The sequence below is a fragment of the Leptodactylus fuscus genome, chromosome 5 (genome assembly GCF_031893055.1).
Source record: "Leptodactylus fuscus isolate aLepFus1 chromosome 5, aLepFus1.hap2, whole genome shotgun sequence".
Classification (NCBI taxonomy): Eukaryota; Metazoa; Chordata; class Amphibia; order Anura; family Leptodactylidae; genus Leptodactylus; species Leptodactylus fuscus.
In genome coordinates this window covers 185,768,520-185,792,963 of record NC_134269.1, presented here as the reverse complement: position 1 = coordinate 185,792,963, position 24,444 = coordinate 185,768,520, and the positions used below count along the sequence as shown (strand labels likewise).

Genomic DNA, 24,444 nt, shown 5'->3' with positions numbered 1-24,444 from the left:
GCTTGAGAAGTCGGACATCTTTACAAGCGGACAGTGAAGGACGGGCACGGAGTGCAAAAGAACGCACCCGATGCCCATTAAAGTGAATGACAGGTGTCACGGACACATCTAGTGTCCGCTCCTAGTGTCCGTGACAGATTTTGAGCGGACACTACATGTCGGACACCGACGGTAGTGTGAACGCTCCCTATCAGATCAGTACACTGTATACCGATTTTGGACTATACAGTATAGCGGTGGCGCCTGGAGCTATAGCCCTGCTCCCTTTCACGTAATTGTAGAAGGGCTGATAGTATATGTCTTCCGGAAACTGAAACAGAAACCTGATCAATATGATACTGATGAGCTATTCTGAGGTATCAATTACCTTCAGATCCTGGAGAACCCTTTTAAAGAGGACCTTTCCCCACCTCTACCAACTCCAACTTTTTCATCATTTGAAAAGCCTCCGCTTCACTAATTTTGGCCCCCACCATTCATGAGGAATCTGTGTTTTTCTTTTCAGTACCCAGTTTTCTAATTGGGCTCTGTACTATCAGGTGGGTGGTCTTGGACTATTCCCACCACCCTCTTGATAGTACAGTGCCCATTTAGCGTATCAGGTTCTGAAACTAAGAACATGGATTACTCAGGAATAGTAGGGGCTAGGGAAAAAATTCCAACTGCATCGGAATCAGTAGAGCGGAGTCTATTAAAGAATGTAAAGGGGTGACTGTGGTGAAAGGTTCCCTTTCAAGCATTCCACTGATTAGACCCCTACATTATGTATAGTTACAGTATTTGTCGGTCATCATATTTTGTCTGCATGTTGTTCTGTGCTCCCTATACAAGTCTGGTTTGTTGATTTATCTTCCCTCATGGATCGCATTGGAAGCCCCACGTCAGTGCTGCTTTGCATAAGGGAAGTGTTTGATCGGTGCCAAGTGACGTACTTTGTGATCTTTGCAAACCTAGCCTATACTGTGAGAAGCTGCGTGAGGCAGGGCGGCCACGGCCATTAAATATCTTTACTTATTGATGACTTTTAGTGCACATTTAGCTGCAATTACCTTATTAAAGTAGAAAATTCTACATTAAATCTGAATTAAAAGCTGGTAAATATTTCAGGAGGAACCGAAACGCGTAGCTGTATTGTGTTGCTGGCGTATACAATGCACTCGGCAGGGAGGATTCCTCTGTATAAATAAATAAATAGGACTTGGAGTCGACTTTCACACTTAATGAGCGAGAACTTGGCGCTGCCATGTACTTTGGTGTTTAACTCTTTATTGTATTCTTATTTTTCTTGGGTTATGCTATGATATGATTATAATTTCTTCGGAATTTCACATTATATTAAATCTTTGGGGAGATCGAAAAGATGACAGATTTTTGTTCGCCGTTCCAAAAACTGTTACACAAATACAGTAAACGCGCAACAGTACTGTTGCACTTCTAGCTTCTATAGAGATAGGAAGAGTGTGCAAGGTTTGACGGCTGTGTCTAACCATTTTATAAACCACCAGCATACAGTCCCATTCTAAATATAGGATTTATCCACACAACTGTGATCAGTTTGTAGAATAATAATAATTTAAAAAATGCCATTTACCATGCTGTTTTCATGTGAAAACTGGTTACACTTGGGTGTACACTAGGGCTGGGAGATATATCCTAAAATAACTGAAAAAGAACATCATCAACCCGGATAACCAGCGTGATATTTTGTTCGTGTTGGTTATTTTTGTTCATTTATTACACTATTTGCGAAGTTCTACCTGCATCTTTGTTTGTACCAAAGATGTCCAAGCTGAGTCTTCTCTGGGGTCTCTTCAGAACCAGAGTATAATGATTGGAGGCCCAGAGGAGGTGACAAACATCAAAATCAATATTACTCAGTATTCTTCTAGGCACCGGCGCAACTCCCTGCTCTTTTTGGGACTTCTGGCTGTCATTGGGGACTGTCAGTGTCTCAAATTCTGTCCATGGTCAGAATAAAAAAAAAAAAAAAAACCCTTATACATACCCGGTATTTGAAAATCTTGTCACTAAAACCAAGGTAGTATACTGCGGCTTCAGTGCGCTTGCGCTGAATCTTGGGTATATGCGCAGGGAAGCAGAAGTTTATTTCCTCATCTTCAGTGAAGAGCTGCATAGCTACCAACACCATCAAAGATGAGTTAGATAAGACTCCATCTCTAGGTAAGTAAGCCATAAACAATTTCACCCATTTTAAACACGCTTTTCATCAAGAAAGACCCCTTTAGATGGGGCCATCTTCTAACCATTAGTCCAGTATTCATTAGGTCAGTGCTGGTGCTGGCCTCCAGTTAATACAGTAACACATTTAGGTTGGGGGCAGTTGTGCCTAGGACTGTGGAGTTGGAGTCCAGGTCAATTTTGTGTGGAGTTGGAGTCATAAAAACATCGCTTCTTTTTTCTGCTAGCTAGCTGCCCTGACTCAGCTGCGGCACACGCGTCGCAAAGCTCCCTCCCGATTAGGCCCGAAGAATGGGAGTGGAATGCCGCGACTGGATGCCAATTCACTGTACCAGCATTCCGACGAGGCTAACCACGCGGAAGTGTTCACAGGCGGAATGCAAATTCCGCCGAGTGAACATAGCCTTACAAATGTCCTATATTAACTTCAAGGTAATATATGAATAAATCAACCACTAGGCATTACCATTACCTTTGGCTATAGGTTATTTTGCTGTTATATGAGTGGAGTAGTATCAAATGCGTATAACGTGATAGGAACCCCATTTGTCATGTTATTAATGCGTTTCCAGGAGGAATAACAGAGGAATGCATCTTTTATGAGACACTTAAGGAGAGTGTTGTCTAATAATGTCCTTATGGTTTTGCTAGATAATTCCCTAATATAGTAATTCAGGTGGGTTCCCCTTTATTCGGACCATAGGCTGACAGACGCTGTAGTTTGTCGAGGTTTGTTGGAAGGTAAACACATTCAGTGCAGTTATTTCCATGCCGTAACTTGGGACCAAACCTGTTCTGACGACAATAAGCTGTAACTATGTGTTGTACCTTGTCTCGCTCCCATTGGAGCTAATCCCTGGTGCTATAGAGATGGTTTTGCTAGAAAGCAAATAGTCAGTTAGACAAAGATCGCTTCAAAGGGATTTCCCATGAACATAGCCATATATAAATGTGTAGACAATAAAAAGTTAAACTTTTTTGCAAAAAATAAATAAAAATTTTGCTGAAGGTTTTTTAAAGATTTTCTCTAACCATTTGACGCTGGGTTCACACCTGTGCCTCGGTCTCCGTTCTCAGGTTTCCGTCTTCTGCAGACAGAAGAAACCTGTCTGACCGTGTCCGGCCGTGAACGCCGTGAGCGTTTTGTGCTCTCCGCAGCTAAACCATTTTTTTTTTTTTTTTTTTTAAACCGGGCATAAAGTCCTGCATGTCTGATATTGGCAGCACTGATTAGACAGTGTGCGAATGTACAGGGACACCCCCCAGCTGGTAACACCCAGCGATCTATTTATTTTTAAATTTCCAGGAGGAATAACAGAGGAACACCACAACTTAGGCTTCTAGGAAAGCATTCTCCAGAATTGTTATAGCATGAAAATTCCAATAATTTACGGAAATTGACAAGTCAAGAGAGCTGACAGGCCCTTTTTAAGACATACTTGCCCACTCTCCTGGAAGAGCTGGCAAATCTTCTGCAGCCATTTTGTGTGGCTTGGGCACATTATGTGCAAATCATATCTAAAAAGGGGCCATGACCATCATATTTAGTGCCCATGTCACAAGAAGGTTGGGGGAAATTTTCTCGCTGACAAGAATGACCAAATGTTAGCAAATATGCTTTAAAGGGAGTCTATCGTTGGCTACATCGTTTTCTAAATAAGCATATCTTTACATAGCCTTTAGAAAGACTATTCTATTTATACCATTTATTCACTGATCCTCGCAGCCGTTTTTTTATTTAATTTAACTTGGTTTTCTTGATATGTAAATTACTCTTCAGGGAGCATCGGAAGCCTTATCGCTGTTCCCTGAGCACCGCAAGCGTTATCACCCGCCTCTGATTTCACCGCCCCCTTCTTTACAGACAATCCCTCCTTCTACACCTCTTCATGGCTTCCAGAGCACCTAGTCACTTACAGCGCATGTGTGAAATTTTTATTGCACTGTACATGACTAGTTGCTCTGAAGGAAGCAGTGAAGAGGTGTAGAAGGAGGAATCGTCTGTAAAGAAGGAAGGAGGGTAAGAAATGTAGGCGGCTGATGACACAGTGGTGCTCGGAGAACAGTGATAAGGCTTCGTGCAGAATAATTTGCATATCAAGAAAACCGAGTTAATTTAAAAAAAAACAGCTCTGAGGATCAATGAATGAAAGGTATAACTAGAATAGTCTTTCTAAAGACTATGTAAAGATATGCTCATTTAAAAAAAACGACCTAGCCAATGATAGACTCCCTTTAAGTCAAGATTCCAGGTAAAAGTTCAGGTTTGACTCCTGCTTAAAGGGGTTGCGTATGTACTGTAGGTACTGCAGCTCAGCACACATTGAAGTTAGTAAGAGCAAAGCTGCAGTACTGCGCTTGACCACTATTCAGGACACAGAGCCAATTGCTTACGGCCCGAAGTTATATATAGTAAGAGTACATAAGCGGCCACATACAGCCGGGGGGTGCGGAGGGTGCCGTCTTCCTCACCTATTATATAGTTGTGGCCTTTCATAAGGATAGGCCATAAAAACCTAAAATGTGGACAACCTCCTTCATGTTCCACTTGGTCTATGCCATGCTGAGAGTAGCCAAGGAAGCTGAGCTTTTTTTGAGGATCCTCGCACTGTAAAGCTGATTTACTTGGCCTCCTTGCAAAATGACGGACATAAAGTGATCTTTGGCGACTTTATTTCCTGACTAAACTGCAGAAGGGTGAATTCAGCTAAAGGTGTTGTGGGTCTGAGTGTGAACAGTGCTGAATTCTGTGGGGCTTCAGCTTTCTGTGGATCACTTCAACCCCCTTAGAGTCTTGACTGGAAATCTGTGACCCTGTTATAGCACTACTGTGAGAATATATGACTGTGCTCAGACAGTCCGGCTCCTGCTGTAGCCATGGCTCATAAATCTGTGTGTGCTGAGTCTGATCCAGTATAATGGAGGTGGAGCACATTCAGCGGATCCATTACACGGGTTGCCTTTTACTTCTGCATCCTTCTAATGTTCATGTTAATTCACTCCCTCCCAATTTCTCTACTTGCTGTCAGTGAACGGGTAAAATTCTTGTTGCTCCAGAGGCTTAAACATCGCCTTGATTGAGTCCTGTTCACACAGGTAAAGGGCCGTGCATTTCTTGCATCCGTATGCTGCCCATTGGCGTTGCTGAGGCAGGTGTATGGGTCCTACCCGGCTGCCCCACATGCAGTTGTCTCCATGCCTGATATCAAGTCAGATGGAAGAGTATATTTGGGCAACCCCTTTAAGGAGAACTTTCATCACCTCTGTCTACTCCGACTCATCTTTTAATAGACACTACTCCACTGATTCTGCCTCAGTTGGAATTTTTTCAGTAGCCCATAACGTTCCTGAACAATTAGTGCTGTTCGTTTCAGTGCAATAAAGCTTTCTGCTGTCAGATGGGCGGTGCTAGACTGTATGCTCAAGGACCGCCCACCTTATAGTAGAGAGCCTAATTGTCCTGAAACTAGCAGCAGTGATTGATCAGGAACAGTAGGGGCTAGAGAGAAAATTCCAGCTGCGCTGGGGTCAGTGAAGTGGCATCTATTGAATGATTCCAAGAGTTGGAGTTGGTGCAGGTGGTGAAAGATCCCCTTTAATTACTAAATCAAAAATTCCCAGACCAGCAACATCAGTAACAGCCAGAACTTGAATTATAGATGGTGTTTATCAAAGAGGAGGTCCACAGGTTGTTAGTGGTATTGCAGCTCAATACTTATGCTGGGCAGTCCCTTTAAGACGTTGGACCAATGGTACTATCAACCTCTATCAGCCACACTGGGTTCCTCCTGCCATTTTTTTTGCACTTGTTGTTATTAAGATTGATTGAACCCATTGAGGACATTGATGTCTGTGCCGAAATTCGTGTCACATGTAACAGAAAATAAAACCATCGACATTAATTGCTGTGTGAATTCTACATTTAAAAAAAACCTGGCAGATTTGTCATTTGAATATGGTTTATCCTTATGCAAATCCATAGCACTCTGCACATCCATGGCAGGAGTCACCTCGGATTCCTGCCACATCTTGTAGGAAAATCCTGTTGAATTTGTATTAGGTGTGAACATATCCCAATCTTATCTGTACATACTGTATAATATATGTTGTGTACATTGTAAATGCCTCTTCTTGCCTTAATTTAGTCTATTTTCTCTCCACAGAATCGCACTATGTTTCAGTTTGATCCAGCCGATGAAGAAAAAAGGAAGGCAAGTATCAATTCTAGTCCCACATTATCGGCTTCACCACAATTAAAGGGAATGTGTCACTAGGAAATTACCTATTTTTTTTCAGAGGCTCTGAGTAAGCAGATCTTCCCGGCATAATGGCATATGGTCCCATGCTGCCAAATCGTTCCGTGCCACTCAGTACATTTATGTTTTGGTATCACACCCTGGTCCTCCTTCACACTCTAAATCCCAATATTTCCACGGACTGCTGGATATGTCTCTCTGAGCAGGAGGGTACATTGCACCACATCTTCTGGACCTGCCCCTTGATTTGTCCTTTCTGGACAGAGGTCGGGGTGGTAACTGATGTGCTCTTCCTCCAGGGTGTTCCATTGGTCCCTTTTTTTTAACTTAATTTACCTCCTCGACACCTTGGTGGAAAGACCTCTAAACTTTTCCTGTTTCTCGGGACTGCTGTTAAAAAGTTTGTGGCTGTCTACTGGAAATGTGTACACCCTCCCACTGCCCCTGCCCTTGTGGCTCAAGTCAAGGATGTTCACAGTCTGGAATACCTTACTGCTAAGCTTAAAGGGCTCTATCATCAAAATTATGCCCTATGAGCCCCACATATGCCTGAATAGCCTTTAAAAAGGCTATTCAGGCACCACTGGTGGTGCCTAATATCCTAAACTAATATCTTAAAAACTAATATTCAAATCCTACTTACCCATGCACGGTGGGTGGTTTGTGCACTGCTGGACGTAATCTTTGGTCCCGCCTTCCTCTGGTGTCTTCTTCCAGCGACATCCTCCTGGGCTCTTTCTTCCACGCCTTCATCTTCTTTTCTTCCGGCGGGTTGTTTTTAAATCCCGCGTGTGCGCAGTAGCGCTCCCTCCGGCGCCATTTTTGTCATAGTTCTAAGGGGACCTGAGTATGCTCAGTTTCCCTTAGAACTACGCGAGCATACTGCACGTGTGTCAGAGCATGCGCAGTAGCGCTCTAGAGGGAGTGCTACTGTGCACGTGCATGATTTGGAATGAAACCAGCCGGAAGAAACGAAGATGGAGGCGGTGAAGCAAGAGCCCAGGAGGACATCGCTGGAAGAAGACACCAGAGGAAGGTGGGACCGAAGATGATGTCTACCAGTGCACGAACCGCCCACTGTGCACTGTAAGTATGATTTGCATATTGGTTTTTAGGGTATTATTTTAAAAAGGAGGGGGGGGGGCTTTTAAAATACCTTTAGCGGTGCCTCAATAGCCTTTTTAAAGGCTATTAAGGCATATGTGGGGCTCATAGGGCATAATTTTGATGATAGAATCCCTTTAACAACACTACAGCTGCCTTTCAGCCGGTCTGGTCCCCATGGGATACGTATTGCACTCTTCATGGTCTCTTATCGCCCCCCCTTTCCCTTTGTTGTCCCCCAGCCATGTGCATATTTTGTCTTGTGTTCTGTTTGTCTTTGTTTAGTTTGGGCTTCTTTGATTATACAGTTTATGCTATTTTATACTGCATTTTGTATTCTTAGACGTTTGTAAAATATAAAATGTAATAAAAATTACAGTATAAAAAAAATTACCTATTTCCTAAACAAACCTTTATGTTAAATACATTTTTTACCATGACTATACATATGATTTTATATATTTTCAAGACGTTTTTTACATACAACTTTGATCCTCCTGTCTGAGAATTCAGCTTTGTGCTGTCCCTCTGTTATTCCTCCTGGATGTGAAAGAATAAATTGACCACTACTACCCCACACAGTCTGGCGATGTCAGCACTGATTGGACACTGACTGTTGCCCTAAAGAATGGTAATACCCAGTAATCAATACACTTAGGCATTTTCAGGAGGAGTAACAGAGGAATGGCACAATACAGTTATATATAGGTTCAGATTTTTATTTTATGATGGATGTTCTGTGTTGTTTTGTTTTTGTCCAGAAACTCTGCGAGGCCCTTTTTGAGGTCTTGGATAAAGGAGCGAGCACCTCCTGTCAGATTATATGCTTGGAGGCCCTCCGCATCCTCTCCAGGGATAAGAAGGTCTTGGCTCCGGTGACCACAAAGGAAAATATGGAAATCCTGATGAAACTGGCAAAGCTGGATCCTGAAGTGAAGACTCTGGGGGAAGTTGCCGACTTCCCTGTCATTGTGGAGGCATTAAAGTGTTTGTGTAATATCGTCTTTAATAGTCCGGCTGCGCAGAAGCTAAGCCTGGACCTGAACTTTGCTGCTGGGCTTTGCAGCCTATTGGAAAAATGCATGGACGGCCGTTCGGTCGGTGACATTCGTTGCTTCGATCTGCGATTGCTCTTTCTGCTGACGCTTTTGCATACAGACATAAGGGCGCAGCTGAAACAGGAACTTCAAGGATTGCCCCTGCTAACAAAGACCCTGGAAGGTATTCTGAATATTCAGTGGGCAGGGAAATATCAGACCGTTACTGAGGTAAATGCCCCCGCGCTATCTGTGCAAGAGACGGACTGCACCATCGAGGCTTTAAAAGCGCTCTTCAACGTCACACTGGACAGCTGGAACGTCCATAGTGAGGTACGGCCTTAACTTTTTTCCAGTCATGTGTCTAGGTGTTGGATGGTTATAATACGGCTGCAAACCATAACCCCCTTCCAAATTTAGATCACTGTAAGATTTAAGGATTACTTCTTAGGATAAGTCATCAATAGAGATGAGCGAACCGTGAAATATTTGAGATTCGATATTCATTTCGAGTAGAGCCTCAATATTCGACTACTCGATCGAATATTGAATCGCATTATAGTCTATGGGAAAAAATACTCGCTTCAGAGGAAACCACTATTCAACTAAAGGGGAGTCACCAAGTCCACGAGTAGCAGGAGGAGAGTGTTTAGGAGCGGAGCGCTGTGTAGTTAAAGCGCACGGACACCATTATAGTCTATGGGGTCCGTGCGCTTTAACTGCACAGCGCTTGCAGTTGCGCTGATAAAAAGTCAGCTCCCTCGTAACTGCAAGCTGCCAGCTCTTCCAACTAGCAAAGACGAGCCTGCGGCAAATCAACGCTGGTTCTGCAGCAGGCTCGTCCTTGCTAGTCAGGAGAGCTGGCAGCTTGTGGTTACGAGGGAGCTTACTTTTTTGTCATAGGAATGCATTGACCAGCGTTGATTGGCCAGTGTACAGCATTCGGCCAATCAACGCTGGTTCTGCCGGAGGCTCATCTGTGAGGAGGCGGAGTCTAATATCGGACCACAATGGAGACTGCTGTGGTCCAATCTTAGATACCACCTCCTCACAGATGAGCCTCCGGCAGAACCAGCGTTAATTGGCCGAATGCTGTACACTGGCCAATCAACGCTGGTCAAAGCATTCCTATGAGAAAAAGTCAGCTCCCTCGTAACAGCAAGCTGTCAGCTCTCCCGACTAGCAAGGACGAGCCTGCTGCAGAACCAGCGTTGATTTGCCGAATGCTATAGCATTCGGCCAATCAACGCTGGTTCTGGATCGAATATTTACGGCGAATAACTAGTAGTATTCAATCGAGTACGAATATTTTGAATACCGTAGTATTCGATCGAATACCTACTCGATTGAATACTACTCGCTCATCTTTAGTCATCCATATTCGCTCTGTGTGGGGAACCCCTAGGCACAGAATCTGAAAATCCCTGAATGAAATAAGTAAAACGGACTTCCTGGAGGACCCCTTTAAAGCCGAACAATCCCTTTAGGCCTAGTTCACACGGGGCAAGGGGGGTGTATTTTCGTCTTGATTTTTGACACAAGAAGCCATGTCAGAATAGGACCAAAATACGCCTGCCGAGACTGTCACGGCTTCCAACAGTCACGGCTTCCCGCTCTGGAGCAGGCCCAAACGAATGGGCCTAGTCTGGAACGTGCTGCCGTGAGACGGACGCCGCGGCTGAATCAGAATCACAGACACAGAATCTGCCTGAAGAAAGAGCAGCTCGCAACATGCCGCTCACGGAAAAAAGTAAGCTAGCGGTCTACATAGACATCTATTGTGAGGGGGCAGATTATGACATGGATTCAGCGCCAAAATCTGCCCCCTCTTGCCCCATGTGAACGAGCCCATAAATTACTGTCCTTGATAGAGGTTTACCCCCTTACCCTTCAAGAATAAGAGAGCTCTGCAGTGAAATATTTGTTATAATATGAAAATCGAGAATTGGCCGACTTTTTAAAAAAAAAGTACATTACCTCTGTTACTTTCTGTGTTTCATGATTAAAGGGGCAGTAAAGGGTCTTTCCACTTTGGATCGTCCCTTTTTGTTAGAAGGGTCCCAACATAAGGTGATTATAAGAAGTTCTGCTGTTGAAATAGCCAGCAATCGGCTTCTCTTTCATGGTACACCGACATATAGAGATCTGGTTGGTAATTAAAAAAAAAATTGTGTTTACAGCTTCTATACAAACCAATGTGTCTCCATGGTAACAGACAACAAACAAGTCCTGTGTAGTCTGATCCTGCAGTTTCACTCCTTTCCGTATTTCCCATACTTCTTGGTAAGCTGTCAAATGTACATTCGCTAGGAAGGGACAAGTGGAAGTAAACATGACTTCAGGATTAGACTACACAGGGTTGTGTTGTAGTCTGTTACTACGGAGACATATTATCTGCATAGGAGCTGTAGAAACAAAACAATAAAGTTTTAAATAAAACCTGTTGCAGATCTGCTTTATTTCTCATCTCAGAGTTATTTATGCAATAAGAAAAATATATAACGATTCTCCAGACTGTCCCAAATTATTGTAGTCCTGACATTATGAAATAATATCCTTATAGCATTCATCTACAGGCCGCAGTGCACCCCCTATCTACAGTAATATTTTCTGAGATCATAGGACGTGCATTAGACTAGCATTACGTAACAATGCACAATAGGAACAAAGTGACTTCCACAGTTTCCTGTTGATGGTGATACATAACTAATGGCTTCCCCTGCGGACTTATGCTTATATTTATGATGTCTGAGGGATAACATCATTGTATATCTTGTTTTGTAGCATGGCTGAACAATCTAGATTAGACAGATCAAAGCATGTATAGACATCAGTAGGCAACAACCCGAAAATTCTGGGCTGGTAGGATGTTTCTTAGTGCACTGACTATTCAGCCCTGTGTATTTAGTACTAGTAGCCATGTTAGCTAACTAATATGATATTCTCTTTATAAAAATTGACAGCTTTCTGTGTACACAGTGATAAGAGCAAGAGCTGGCAATTGTGTGTGTGCGGAGTAGTCAGTACTCTTACTCTCTCCTAGGAGTCCTGTCCTGATTACTCTTTTACTCAGAAATCCAGCTCCAAATCATATACGCTATATATCACAGAGCTCAGCTTCTCTCTATCATATAACCCTATGTATCACAGAGCTCAGCTTCTTTCCTCTATCATATAATCCTATATATCACACAGCTCAGCCTCTCTCCTCTACCATATAACCCTATATATCAAAGAGCTCAGCCTCTCTCCTCTACCATATAACCCTATATATCACAGAGCTCAACTTCTCTCCTCTATCATATAACCCTATATATCACAGAGCTCAGCCTCTCTCCTCTATTATATAACCCTATATATCACAGAGCTCAGCTCCTCTCCTCTATCATCTAACCCTATATATCACAGAGCTCAGCTTCTCTCCTCTACCATATAACCCTATATATCACAGAGCTCAGCTTCTCTCCTCTATCATATAACCCTATATATCACAGAGCTCAGCTCCTCTCCTCTATCATCTAATCCTATATATCACAGAGCTCAGCCTCTCTCCTCTACCATATAACCCTATATATCACAGAGCTCAGCCTCTCTCCTCTACCATATAACCCTATATATCACAGAGCTCAGCTCCTCTCCTCTATCATCTAATCCTATATATCACAGAGCTCAGCCTCTCTCCTCTACCATATAACCCTATATACAGTCCTATGAAAAAGTTTGGGCACCCCTATTAATCTTAATCATTTTTAGTTCTAAATATTTTGGTGTTTGCAGCAGCCATTTCAGTCTGATATATCTAATAACTGATGGACACAGTAATATTTCAGGATTGAAATGAGGTTTATTGTACTAACAGAAAATGTGCAATATGCATTAAACCAAAATTTGACCAGTGCAAAAGTATGGGCACCTCAACAGAAAAGTGACATTAATATTTAGTACATCCTCCTTTTGCAAAGATAACAGCCTCTAGTCGCTTCCTGTAGCTTTTAATCAGTTCCTGGATCCTGGATGAAGGTATTTTGGACCATTCCTCTTTACAAAATAATTCAAGTTCAGTTAAGTCTGATGGTCGCCGAGCATGGACAGCCCGCTCTCAAATGATCTGAAAACAAAGATTGTTCAACATAGTTGTTCAGGGGAAGGATACAAAAAGTTGTCTCAGAGATTTAACCTGTCAGTTTCCACTGTGAGGAACATAGTAAGGAAATGGAAGACCACAGGGACAGTTCTTGTTAAGCCCAGAAGTGGCAGGCCAAGAAAAATATCAGAAGGGCAGAGAAGAAGAATGGTGAGAACAGTCAAGGACAATCCACAGACCACCTCCAAAGAGCTGCAGCATCATCTTGCTGCAGATGGTGTCACTGGGCATCGGTCAACAATACAGCGCACTTTGCACAAGGAGAAGCTGTATGGGAGATGATGAGAAAGAAGCCGTTTCTGCAAACACGCCACAAACAGAGTCGCCTGAGGTATGTAAAAGCGCATTTGGACAAGTCAGCTTCATTTTGGAAGAAGGTCCTGTGGACTGATGAAACAAAGATTGAGTTGTTTGGTCATACAAAAAGGCGTTATGCATGGCGTCCAAAAAAAACAGCATTCCAAGAAAAACACTTGCTATCCACTGTAAAATTTGGTGGAGGTTCCATCATGCTTTGGGGCTGTGTGGCCAATGCCGGCACCGGGAATCTTGTTAAAGTTGAGGGTCGCATGGATTCCACTCAGTATCAGCAGATTCCTGAGAATAATGTTCAAGAATCAGTGACGAAGTTGAAGTTACGCCGGGGATGGATATTTCAGCAATACAATGTCCAAACACTGCTCCAAATCGACTCAGGCATTCATGCAGAGGAACAATTACAATGTTCTGGAATGGCCATCCCAGTCCCCAGACCTGAATATCATTGAACATCTGTGGGATGATTAGAAGCGGGCTGTCCATGCTCGGCGACCATCAAACTTAACTGAACTTGAATTGTTTTGTAAAGAGGAATGATCCAAAATCCCTTCATCCAGGATCCAGGAACTGATTAAAAGCTACAGGAAGCGACTAGAGGCAAAAGGAGGATGTACTAAATATTAATGTCACTTTTCTGTTGAGGTGCCCATACTTTTGCACCAGTCAAATTTTGGTTTAATGCATATTGCACATTTTCTGTTAGTACAATAAACCTCATTTCAATCCAGAAATATTACTGTGTCCATCAGTTATTAGATATATCAAACTGAAATGGCTGCTACAAACACCAAAATATTTAGAACTAAAAATGATTGATTAATAGGGGTGCCCAAACTTTTTCATAGGACTGTATATCACAGAGCTCAGCTTCTCTCCTCTATCATATAATCCTATATATCACACAGCTCAGCCTCTCTCCTCTACCATATAACCCTATATATCAAAGAGCTCAGCCTCTCTCCTCTACCATATAACCCTATATATCACAGAGCTCAGCTTCTCTCCTCTATCATATAACCCTATATATCACAGAGCTCAGCTTCTCTCCCCTATCATATAACCCTATATATCACAGAGCTCAGCCTCTCTCCTCTATTATATAACCCTATATATCACAGAGCTCAGCTCCTCTCCTCTATCATCTAATCCTATATGTCACAGAGCTCAGCCTCTCTCCTCTACCATATAACCCTATATATCACAGAGCTCAGCCTCTCTCCTCTACCATATAACCCTATATATCACAGAGCTCAGCTTCTCTCCTCTATCATATAACCCTATATATCACAGAGCTCAGCTTTTCTCCTCTATCATATAACCCTATATATCACAGAGCTCAGCTTCTCTCCTGTATCATATAAATCTATATATCACAGCTTCTCTCCCTCCTTATCTTGCTCTCTCTTAATCTTTGATGGTCACATTGTTCTCACCATGTCAGTGCTACCCACTAATGAATTGCTCCTGTATATAGCACCCAAAGTCTCAGCTTCCAGAACCCCTCATAGTATGAGAAATGACTTAATATGGCAAACCTACTCGTCTGTCTCCAGTACTCTGGTGTCTAGTGTCCGGTCCTTCTGCTCTGCTGTCTTTTTTTGCCGGAAGACCTCGCTAGTTGTGACTCTTCTGCTGAGGCCGCTGACCGGCCTCAGTGGTCACGTGACTTTCACCAGAAGAAAACGAAGGATATAGATATATGGACAACCCCTTTAAGTTCAGCTAATTTGTGTATTCAAGTGTCTTTTTTTTTACATTCTTTATGCTATACTGTTTACTTGCCCTGAATGTTGCTTCCTCCTTATCCTGTACAGAGTGACGCCCATCAATTCCGTCACCTGGCTGCCATTTTACGCCATATTTTACTTTCCCGAGGTCCATCTGAAGATAAAACAGAAGAGCTGCACAGGTCAGTATGAATAACCTATATGTAATGGTACTCAAAATTTGCTTTTATTATTATCCTGCATATAAGGGGCACTGTTATTGTGCTTTGATCAAGATTGCTCAACCATCTTGACCTGACAGGTCGTATATGGAGGGGCTATACTGGATAAGTGAAACATGACTGCTTACACGTGATCCACAGGTTGTGTGTGGTATTGCAACTCATCGCCATTCACTTTGCAAAGCTACAAACCCCAGCACAACCATGAAGAGTTGTAGCACTATTTTTGCAAGAAGTAGCCACGTTTTATTTTTAAATTCTGGATAACCTATTTTATGCATTACTCAAGACACAGAACCATGAGGAGATCCTGACTTTAAGGAATAAAATAAAAATAAAAAAATTGAAAAGCCTCTATGGTGTGTTTGACAATATAATACACAGTTATATTTGGCATCAAAGATGGCAAAATAATGACTGGATTTGCTGTGAAATTTACTATTTTTACACAATTGTCTTTGAAAAATCTATGCATATTAATCTAATGGTAAAATCCTCAACATCAGGATGTGTAGAGAGAAACTGTCAGCAGGTTCCCTTTTTTAGCAAGTGTCTCCATATACATGCCTACAGGATGAAGTGGTTAAGGAGGACCTTTCATTCCCTCATCGATGTACTGGAGATTTTAATTTCGGCATCGATATCTCCCCACTGTCAAAGAGGCAGGCCTTACAACTTAGTGTCATCGCTGGGCGGTAAGGAACGCCTTCCCCTCTGACAGTACAAGTTTATGGAAGAATACTATGAAGGAAGGGGAATATTTTGTAGGGGAGGGGGCATATATCACAGCCCAGCGATGACGTCAGGCTGTAAGGCCCTTCTATGGGTGTGTTCACACAGAGTTTTTTGCAGGCGGATTTTGACACTGTATCTGCCTGCAAAACTTGCTCCCATTCACTTCAGATGGAGTCTCTCTTCAACTAGCGGGAAAAAGAAGCAACATGCCCTATCCTCCCGTAGATTCCGTGGCAACGTCAGCCGCAGCGTCTGTGGCTCAAGATTCCCTCCTGATTAGGCCCATTCATCCGGGCCTAGTCAAACATGGGATGCCAAAGCACTGCATCGCCATCCCGTTGCAGCTACCCGAGCAGAAAAGTCACACGGCAGAAAAGATCTTTAAAGGGGTTGTTCATAATATGGGCCAATGTCAGAGGTGGCTAGGGTGTTTTTTGGGTTTTTTTTTTTGTTTTGTTTTTTAACTTACATCCACACTGACTGCCCCTGAGTATGCACGAAATCCTGGGCAGTGCTTTTTAAAGGTAGATTGTAGTATTAGATGACAGGGAAAATCTACTCTGATCGTCTTCCCAAACAGCTGGAAAGCGACATATGGCCTTATTTTATATGACCTCTGGTAAAACGTTCAGTGTTTATCTTGTGTCCGGTTTTCGTACTATCACGGCTCCCTTCCTGTTATTATCATCAATTGCCCTTTACGTCTTTTATTGACTTTGTCGTCATCCACAAGGCCATTTAAGTGCGTCAGTAGATTCCTCCTGTCTGACCGTAGCCAGTTGTAATGTCTCCCCGATGTCCTCATTCCCCTGTATTCGTGTCTACACATATAATACAATACATCCTAATTGTTGTGAATGTTATAAGAATGGATAACATTGCAGAGGAGTACTTGTCATCTATCCCTCGCTGCTGCCATCCCAACTCTAAGACTACATACCCACAACCATGAAAAATGGAAGGGACGACACACACACTGTCTCTGTTCTTGGACCGCAAAATGGGCAAGACTAGGCCCCAGGCTCACAGTCCCACACGAACCTGCAAAAATACTATCATAGAAATAATTGGGTCTGTGACCTATCCATAAAAAATACAGCACATGGACCAAAAAAACCAACAAAAATCCGGTTATGGACATGGATCTCTGTATGTACCGTACTTCTCGGCCCCATCTGGTCACACAGGAAATGCTTAGTCACTGGACATTTCCTAAGTATGGGCTGAGTGCGCACTTCCTGTGGGTGGAGATGGACGTAAAGGGAAAACCCCGTAGGTGACGAAACTGGAACATCAGGAAATCCAACCCTAATTTTTTTATTTTTTTATTTCTAGAAATAAATTTGAAATGGATTTTAAAATAATAGATTTTAACCTTTTTCCAACATTCGTGGTACTATTATGGCGCATGTCAGGTCTTAAAACATGGCGGCCACTCAGAAGCTGAACAGCCGCCATAATCACTGGGTCTTCACTGTAGATACCTAGTGGCAATGTGGGCACTGATTGTGGGCATTAACCCTACCGAACCAAGATGCCATTCTGATGGTCGTGTGTGGGTGCCACCGTTTTGTCTGGGATCAGTACACTCAGGAATCAGGGTCCGTGATCTGTTACCATGACAACAGGGGAGCCTATTGAAGGTTCCTAGACTTGTTATTTCATTGGTTCTGTTACAGACTAAGCAGCCAGTAATATAAGTATACCTCTTTTATAATAAGTTGCAATGCATTAGCATTGCAGTGTATTGTATTAGTGATCAGACCTCTTGGGGATCTAAAAATAAATGTTTATATATAAAAATAAACACCTTAGGTGTTCCTATGTCTGAATATGAACACAAACTTTCAAAACTTTTATATAGAAATATTTTTACCATGTGGTGAATGTCATAGCGGGAAGAAAATCTAAAGAACTAAACTGCGGTTTTGTCTCCAATAGACGTATGAATAAAAATCAAAATGAGCTACAATTTATCCCACAAAAATGAAGCCCTCATATGGCTCTGTCAATTGAAAAATAAAAAAAATATGGCGTTTGGAAAGCTGAGTGTTAAAAAAAATAAATTAAAAAAAAAATACTAAAATGACCACGCCAAATAATAAAAAAAAATAGATGATAAATAAATTCATGATATATAATAGATTTTAAATTGTCTTTATAGAAAAAAAAATGTTTAAAATAAATTTAGAAATGTTTTTTTCCAGCTTTGTGCTGTGATTTCTAACCGTGCGGCGATGTGTAAATTACATTTTGATGAAAACTACGAATCCAAAACCTTCCTGTAAATGTCATGTACCCATTCATTGCCCGCATCCTATTTATATTCAGAAATGTGGAGCATCCTGTGGTAAACTCCTCTTCATTCCCACACGGAGGTGTCCCTGAGTGAAACCCCTGCATAGCAGGAGGGGGAGGGGAGCGAGTAGGAGGGGGGCACGTCGAAGTGATTAATGACCACTGGGGAGAGAATGGAGAAGTAATGTTATTATATACATAGCGGCTGAGGAATGCCAGGACTATTGTACTCCCTGCCCAAGTCACCGGTACCCAGAACATTTTATACACTTGTATTGCACAAATAAAAGTGTCAGGGCCCTGACAAAGATCATGACGTGCCCTCACCAACAAGACGATTGTTCGGGCACAGCCATGCAGAAAATGTCATTTTGTCAGTGATGGAGGAAGGGTTTCGTTTTGAGCTTGTTAGGAGAAGATAGAGGGCTGGCAGTATGGGGGACACACTGGGGGTACAAGTCTGTCTCCGAAGGTCCATCAGTGTATTGCATCACTATTACCCCCAAATTAAAGTGCCACAAACAGCTCTTGGAATGGTTTTTTCATCATCCCATTCTCATCTACATCATCCTATGACATCATCCCTTTAATTGTGGGTCCAAAACACTGAGCTAATTGTCTCAAACCCTCATCAGCTCTCTAGCACTACTAGAGGGGAAATATAGTATTACACAATGACAATTCAGATCAGTGGCCAACCATGTAGCACATGGAAAGCTTGAGAGCTGCTTTGTGTCACTGGTTTTTCCATATAGAAAAATTCCAAAGTGAACATCCATATCTATGTTGGCTAGGTCTACATGGCGACTTTTGCTGTGAATCCTGTCATGTGACCAAAGATCGCAGGGTTGCCCTGATGTGAAGAAGTCACACGGTGATTTGTTGTTCTGTAGTTATGAGGTGAGCCAAATGGCTCAAATTGACTGCCTTTATAGACACTTACCGGAAAAAAAAATTGATTAAATAAAGCTTATTTATAGTAAGGAATTGTTACTAGCCGTGCGTCTGGGAGATCACATGACCAAGACAGATTTCTATCCTTTAAGAGATAAGATAAGATAATCCTTTAATAGTCCCACAGTGGGGAAATTTCAGCATGTTACAGCAGCATATTAATACAGATACAGGATAATACAGAGTAATATATTACAGAAGTAGACACACATATGCTGAGAAGAGAAGATATACTAGGAATCCATAGCAGCTAAGGAACAGAAGAAGAAAGACTTCATAATCATAATCATTAGTTCTCTGTGCGGAGTGATCTTCGCTTGGTCTGATGTAGATTATACAGCCTGATCGCGGTTGGAAGGAAGGACCTGCGATAGCTCCTTCTCACACTTGGGGTGAAGCAGACGGTCACTTACAGTGCTGCCAAGTGCCATCAAGGTCCCATACATGGGGTGGGATTTGTTCTCCCGCATGGAGGTCACCACAGACAGTAGCCTTTTGTCACCCACCACCTGAACTGGGTTCAGGGGGCTCCCCAGGACAGAGCTGGCCCTTCTGATCAGCCTATTTCTGTCTCTGGTTGATATACTGCTCCCCCAGCAGGCCACACTGAAAAAGATGGCTGAAGCAACCACAGAGTTGAAAAAGGCCCTAAGAAGTGGCCCCTGGACTCCGAAGAGTCTGCTGTGGCCCTTTCTGTGCAGCGCCTCCAGGTGATCAGCCCAGTCTAGTTTATTATTGAGGAGCACACCCAGGTACTTATAGGTCCTGACTATCTCAATACATGTCCCCTGGATCTCCACTGTGGTCGGAGCACTTCTCCATTTACTAAAGTCTACCACCATCTCCTTGGTCTTCCCAGCATTAATCCTGAGGTGGTTCTGCTGGCACCATTCAACAAAATCCCGGTTTAAGTCTCTGTATTCCCTATCGTCACCATCAGTGATAAGGCCGACTATAGCAGAGTCATCGGAGTACTTCTGTAAGTAACAGCTGGATGAGTTGTGCCTAAAGTCAGCAGTGTACAGTGTGAAGAGAAATGGGGCAAGAACTGTACCTTGTGGTGCCCCCGTACTACAGATCACAGTGTCAGACACACAGTCCCGGGCTCTCACATACTGAGGGCGGTTTGTCAGGTAGTCTAGTATCCAGTTGGACAGGTGATGGTCCACTCCAACAAGGTCCAGCTTGTCCCTCAGTAGCCCTGGCTGAATGGTGTTGAACGCACTGGAGAAATCAAGGAACATTATTCTCACAGTGTTCCCGGGTTTCTCCAGGTGAGAGAGAGCTCTGTGAAGAAGGTGGATGATGGCGTCATCTACCCCAATGCCCGGACGATAGGCAAACTGGAGGGGGTCTAGAGGGCGTAGGTGTGTCAGGACCAGTCTCTTTAGGACCTTCATCAGGTGGGATGTCAGTGCTACAGGTTGGTAGTCATTGTAGTCCATCGGGTTGGGTTTCTTTGGGACTGGTACCACACAAGATGTTTTCCACAGTTGAGGTACCACTCCCAGCTTTAGACTCATATTGTACATGTCTGTAATAATACCACACAGCTGGTCACTGCACATTTTAAGAACTCTTGTGCTTATCTCATCAGGTCCTCCGGCCTTGTCTGCCTTAATCCTCTTGATTTCCCTACACACTATACGACAATGTCTGTTCAAGGACTGCAAAAACCGCAATACGTTGATTCAGAAAATTATATAACCTTTAATTTTACAATAAATTAACCTTGTTTGCCAAAACTGGAACACCCCTTTTAAGGGGTTCTCCAATGTGGCTGGGGTCTTCATCTACTATCAGGAGTATAGATCTGATGGTGAAAGGTACAGTCAGTATTCAGGCAGTCTTGTTACACCAGAAACTTGTTGCGGCCTAACTTTGCACACCATGATATTGTTTTACTGTGTATTAATAATCATGTTTGTAGTCGGGGGAGGAGGAGAATATTTTAGGAGCCAATTAGAGCAACCCAATAGCCACCCCAATAAGGACAGCAATAGAAAACAACATAACAATGTTGGCACAGGCAGAACATTTAGGTACATTGGTTATTTGGCTCCTGGGATTTTTTCCAGCCCAGCTCTGTATAGTAAGCATTAAATATATTTCTAGCAGCCCATAATATAAGCCCTGGGAGCCATCTGGTGTGTTGTATAGTGTCTTAGGCTGTGTTCACATCTTGCATTAGAGCACTTGACAAAATGGCGCATGTTCCTTTATTTTGTCTGGTGAAATGCTGGGAGCTCTGCTGGTTTTGTCCATAATGAAACCCAGTGGAGAACAATGGAAATACAAGTGCAGATGTGAACAGAGCCTTGGGCGTGAATGGTTTTTTTGCACATATTTGTCTATCACGTCCATTCTGGTCCCTCGTGAATTTCCTGTGTTCACCGCTATTGTAGTTTGGCCTTACATGCTGTCTCGGAGAAGTCTTGCTCTTACTTGAATTGTAACCAGTCATATGAAAACTTTTCACTACGTATGGGATTTGAGTTTACATATTCTGGTATATAGGGACCACATACTAATTGACATCTTTGGTATTACAGCACCTCTAGTGGTTGTCAGACAGCTTTACACAGACTGAAATAGCATATATGGCATATATTATATTGCCAATACATGCTCCCCATTTCTTCTAATTTCTAAAGTTGAAGTTTTCACTGGTATAGCATTCTATTCATGCACAATAATCAAAGATATTCCAGGTTTAGGTCCTGCCTATAGGAAAATACATGAACCTCTTCAATGTATGGATGGTGGGAGATCGATGTAATAGAAGACCAGAGTTATTTAGTTCTGATATTTTGTGGGTTTTGCAGATGTGCCCCCTACAGTCCTTATCCTGTGCTGCGGTTTATAGTTATTAGTTATGATGTTTGTTTCTCCTTATCTCCCCAGCAATACGATCAATCTGTTGAGCAACGTTCCTGTTTCTTGCCTGGATGTTCTCATCAGCCCCGCTGGCAAAGAAATGTCTGCGAATAACAATGATCCAGACATGGAGGCCATCCAGCTCATTCTGGATTTCATGGAGAAGAGAATTGACAAGGTATCTGTTCCACGAGCGTCTCCTGAATCTTAGGGGATCACTTACAAAGCAATTGTCTAAAATATGCTGGATCTGTATGACATCATCTGCCCATACATCCTCTGACTATGGGTATGGGCTACTTGCTATGGCAGTCTGTAGTCGCCCAATAGGCTCCTGACTACAGACAATACATATGTTCTGTAGTCAGAGGGTAGAGGATACAGCTGTAAATGTTAAATCCTACAAGTATGAGGTCAAGAGAAAGCGCCTTTGGCCATGATGCAGCTCAGTCTCTCATTTTGACTCGGGACGAGCTGCAATACCAAGCACAGCCGCTGTACAATGGACATAATCCTGGATAACCTCTTTAAAGCTGCAACTGGACGCGGTTCAAAACTGACCAAAGGGGTATTCCCATGGTATAAAGTGGTATGTCGCTGAGATATTCTTTCACTTTATGGTGAGTGGAGGTCTCACCTTTGGGGCCTCATCCATGCCTGCCCAGCCACATGGGAATGACCGCTCCATTCAAGGGACCCCTGACCCAACCATGATCCCAGTATGTATGGTGGCGTGTAGCCCGCTGTTTGTTCCAATAGTCTTAATTGATGATTTAGTCTTTCGTTGGAGCCCGTCCTCCTGTGTCTGGCTGCAGTTTATCGCGGCGCAGCTGGTTTTAAGTTAATTTACGTTGTATTTCCTGTGTATATACAGTCTGCTTAGAATCACGCAGTTGTCTCTTTCTTTCCATCTTATCTCAGGGATGCAGCTACAGAGAAGGCCTCACTCCTGTCCTTAGCTTACTAACAGAATGTTCCAGGGCGCACAGACACATCCGGAAGTACATCAAAGCCGAGGTAACATCCGTATACGGCGAATTTATGTTCACAAGTGCAGGAAACGTCTATTCTGGGAATGGCGCTATCAAAGTGTGTGGCCAATGATGTCCTATTCCTCTGTTTACTACACATTGGAGCAGATATAACATAACTTGTACACCAGTTTTCTGTCATGAAAAAATTGCAAATTTTTGCAAAAAAATAAAAATTGCGCTTTTTTATCCCTTTTATGTTGCTGTCGTTGCTGCATAATATGCATATAGCATAGTCACAGCATTGCCCTTTTCAGCCAGTAGAGGTCCTTAGTGAATGTTTTGATTCAGTACTTCTCTGGTTCCTTTCCTGCACCATCCAGGTATGCTGAATTTCGCAGTTTGTCAGGTTCTTTTTTCACAGACCTGTTTGTTTCACTTTCCTGTAGGTTCTCCCACCACTAAGGGATGTCTCCAATCGACCAGAAGTGGGGACAACTGTGAGGAACAAATTGGTGCGATTGATGACCCACGTGGATTTAGGAGTCAAGCAGATTGCTGCCGAATTTTTGTTTGTTCTCTGCAAAGAGAGAGGTAATTGACTTGTACTGACCTGAGTTTTTGGTGGTTAATTAGCACATCTTTTTACAGAACACTTTGATCTGTAAATCCTGGCAGGACTCCTAGAATAGAAAGTGAGAGTCCTGATTACCCCGCCCACACTTTAACAGCACCCCCTGTATCAGTGTCAGTCAGGGCTCGTTCACATCTGCACCGGCACTCCGTACTTGAGGTTTCCGTTTCCTGCCTAAAACAGAGGCAGGAGACGGAAACCTGCAGGAATCTCTCTCACCCATTCATTTGAATGGGTGAGAAAGCTGTCCGGCCGTGAGCGGCAGTGAGCGTTTTATGCTCTCCGCCGCGAAACCGGGTTTTATAATCCGGACACAGAGTCGGACATCCAGTACTCTGTGTCCGGATATAAAAAAATCTGATTTCGCGGCGGAGAGCATAAAACGCTCACCGCCGCTCACGGCCGGACCTGGACCATAGAACGGAGACCCTGAACGCAGGTGTGAACCTAGCGTCATCCTGTATGAGCGGGGTGATCAGGACTCTCATTGTCTTTCCTAGGAATTCTGTTCAGATTTACTGTGTTTTATACTCAGAAATACTTATCTAAATAATATAAGCCTATATATATCACAGAGCTCAGCTTCTCTCCTCCATAACATGCTCCTATATATCACAGAGCTCAGCTTCTCTCCTCCATTATATATTCCTATATATCACAGAGTTCAGCTTCTCTCCTCTATCATATAATATAATCCTATATATCAAAGAGCTCACTCAGCTTCTCTCCTCTGTCATATAACCCTATATATCACAGAGATCAGCTTCTCTCCTCTATCGTATAACCCTATATATCACGGAGCTCGGGTTCTCTCCACTATCATATAACCCTATATATCACAGAGCTCAGCTTCTCTCCTCTATCATATAACCCTATATATCACAGAGCTCAGCTTCTCTCCTCTATCATATAACCCTATATATCACAGAGCTCAGCTTCTTTCCTGTATCATATAACCCTATATTTCAC

The 24,444-nt window shown here is 42.9% G+C and overlaps 1 protein-coding gene across 1 annotated transcript in view; it reads left to right on the top strand.

The window, feature by feature from the left end:
- Positions 1–24,444, top strand: part of RIC8B (RIC8 guanine nucleotide exchange factor B) — a 43,105-nt gene that overhangs the window by 7,265 nt on the left and 11,396 nt on the right. Inside the window, exons 2-7 of the mRNA XM_075274884.1 lie at positions 6,363–6,410; positions 8,321–8,929; positions 14,873–14,967; positions 21,898–22,048; positions 22,792–22,887; positions 23,291–23,435. Of these exons, the coding sequence (XP_075130985.1) occupies positions 6,363–6,410; positions 8,321–8,929; positions 14,873–14,967; positions 21,898–22,048; positions 22,792–22,887; positions 23,291–23,435 (1,144 nt within the window). The remainder of the gene's footprint in view (positions 1–6,362; positions 6,411–8,320; positions 8,930–14,872; positions 14,968–21,897; positions 22,049–22,791; positions 22,888–23,290; positions 23,436–24,444) is intronic.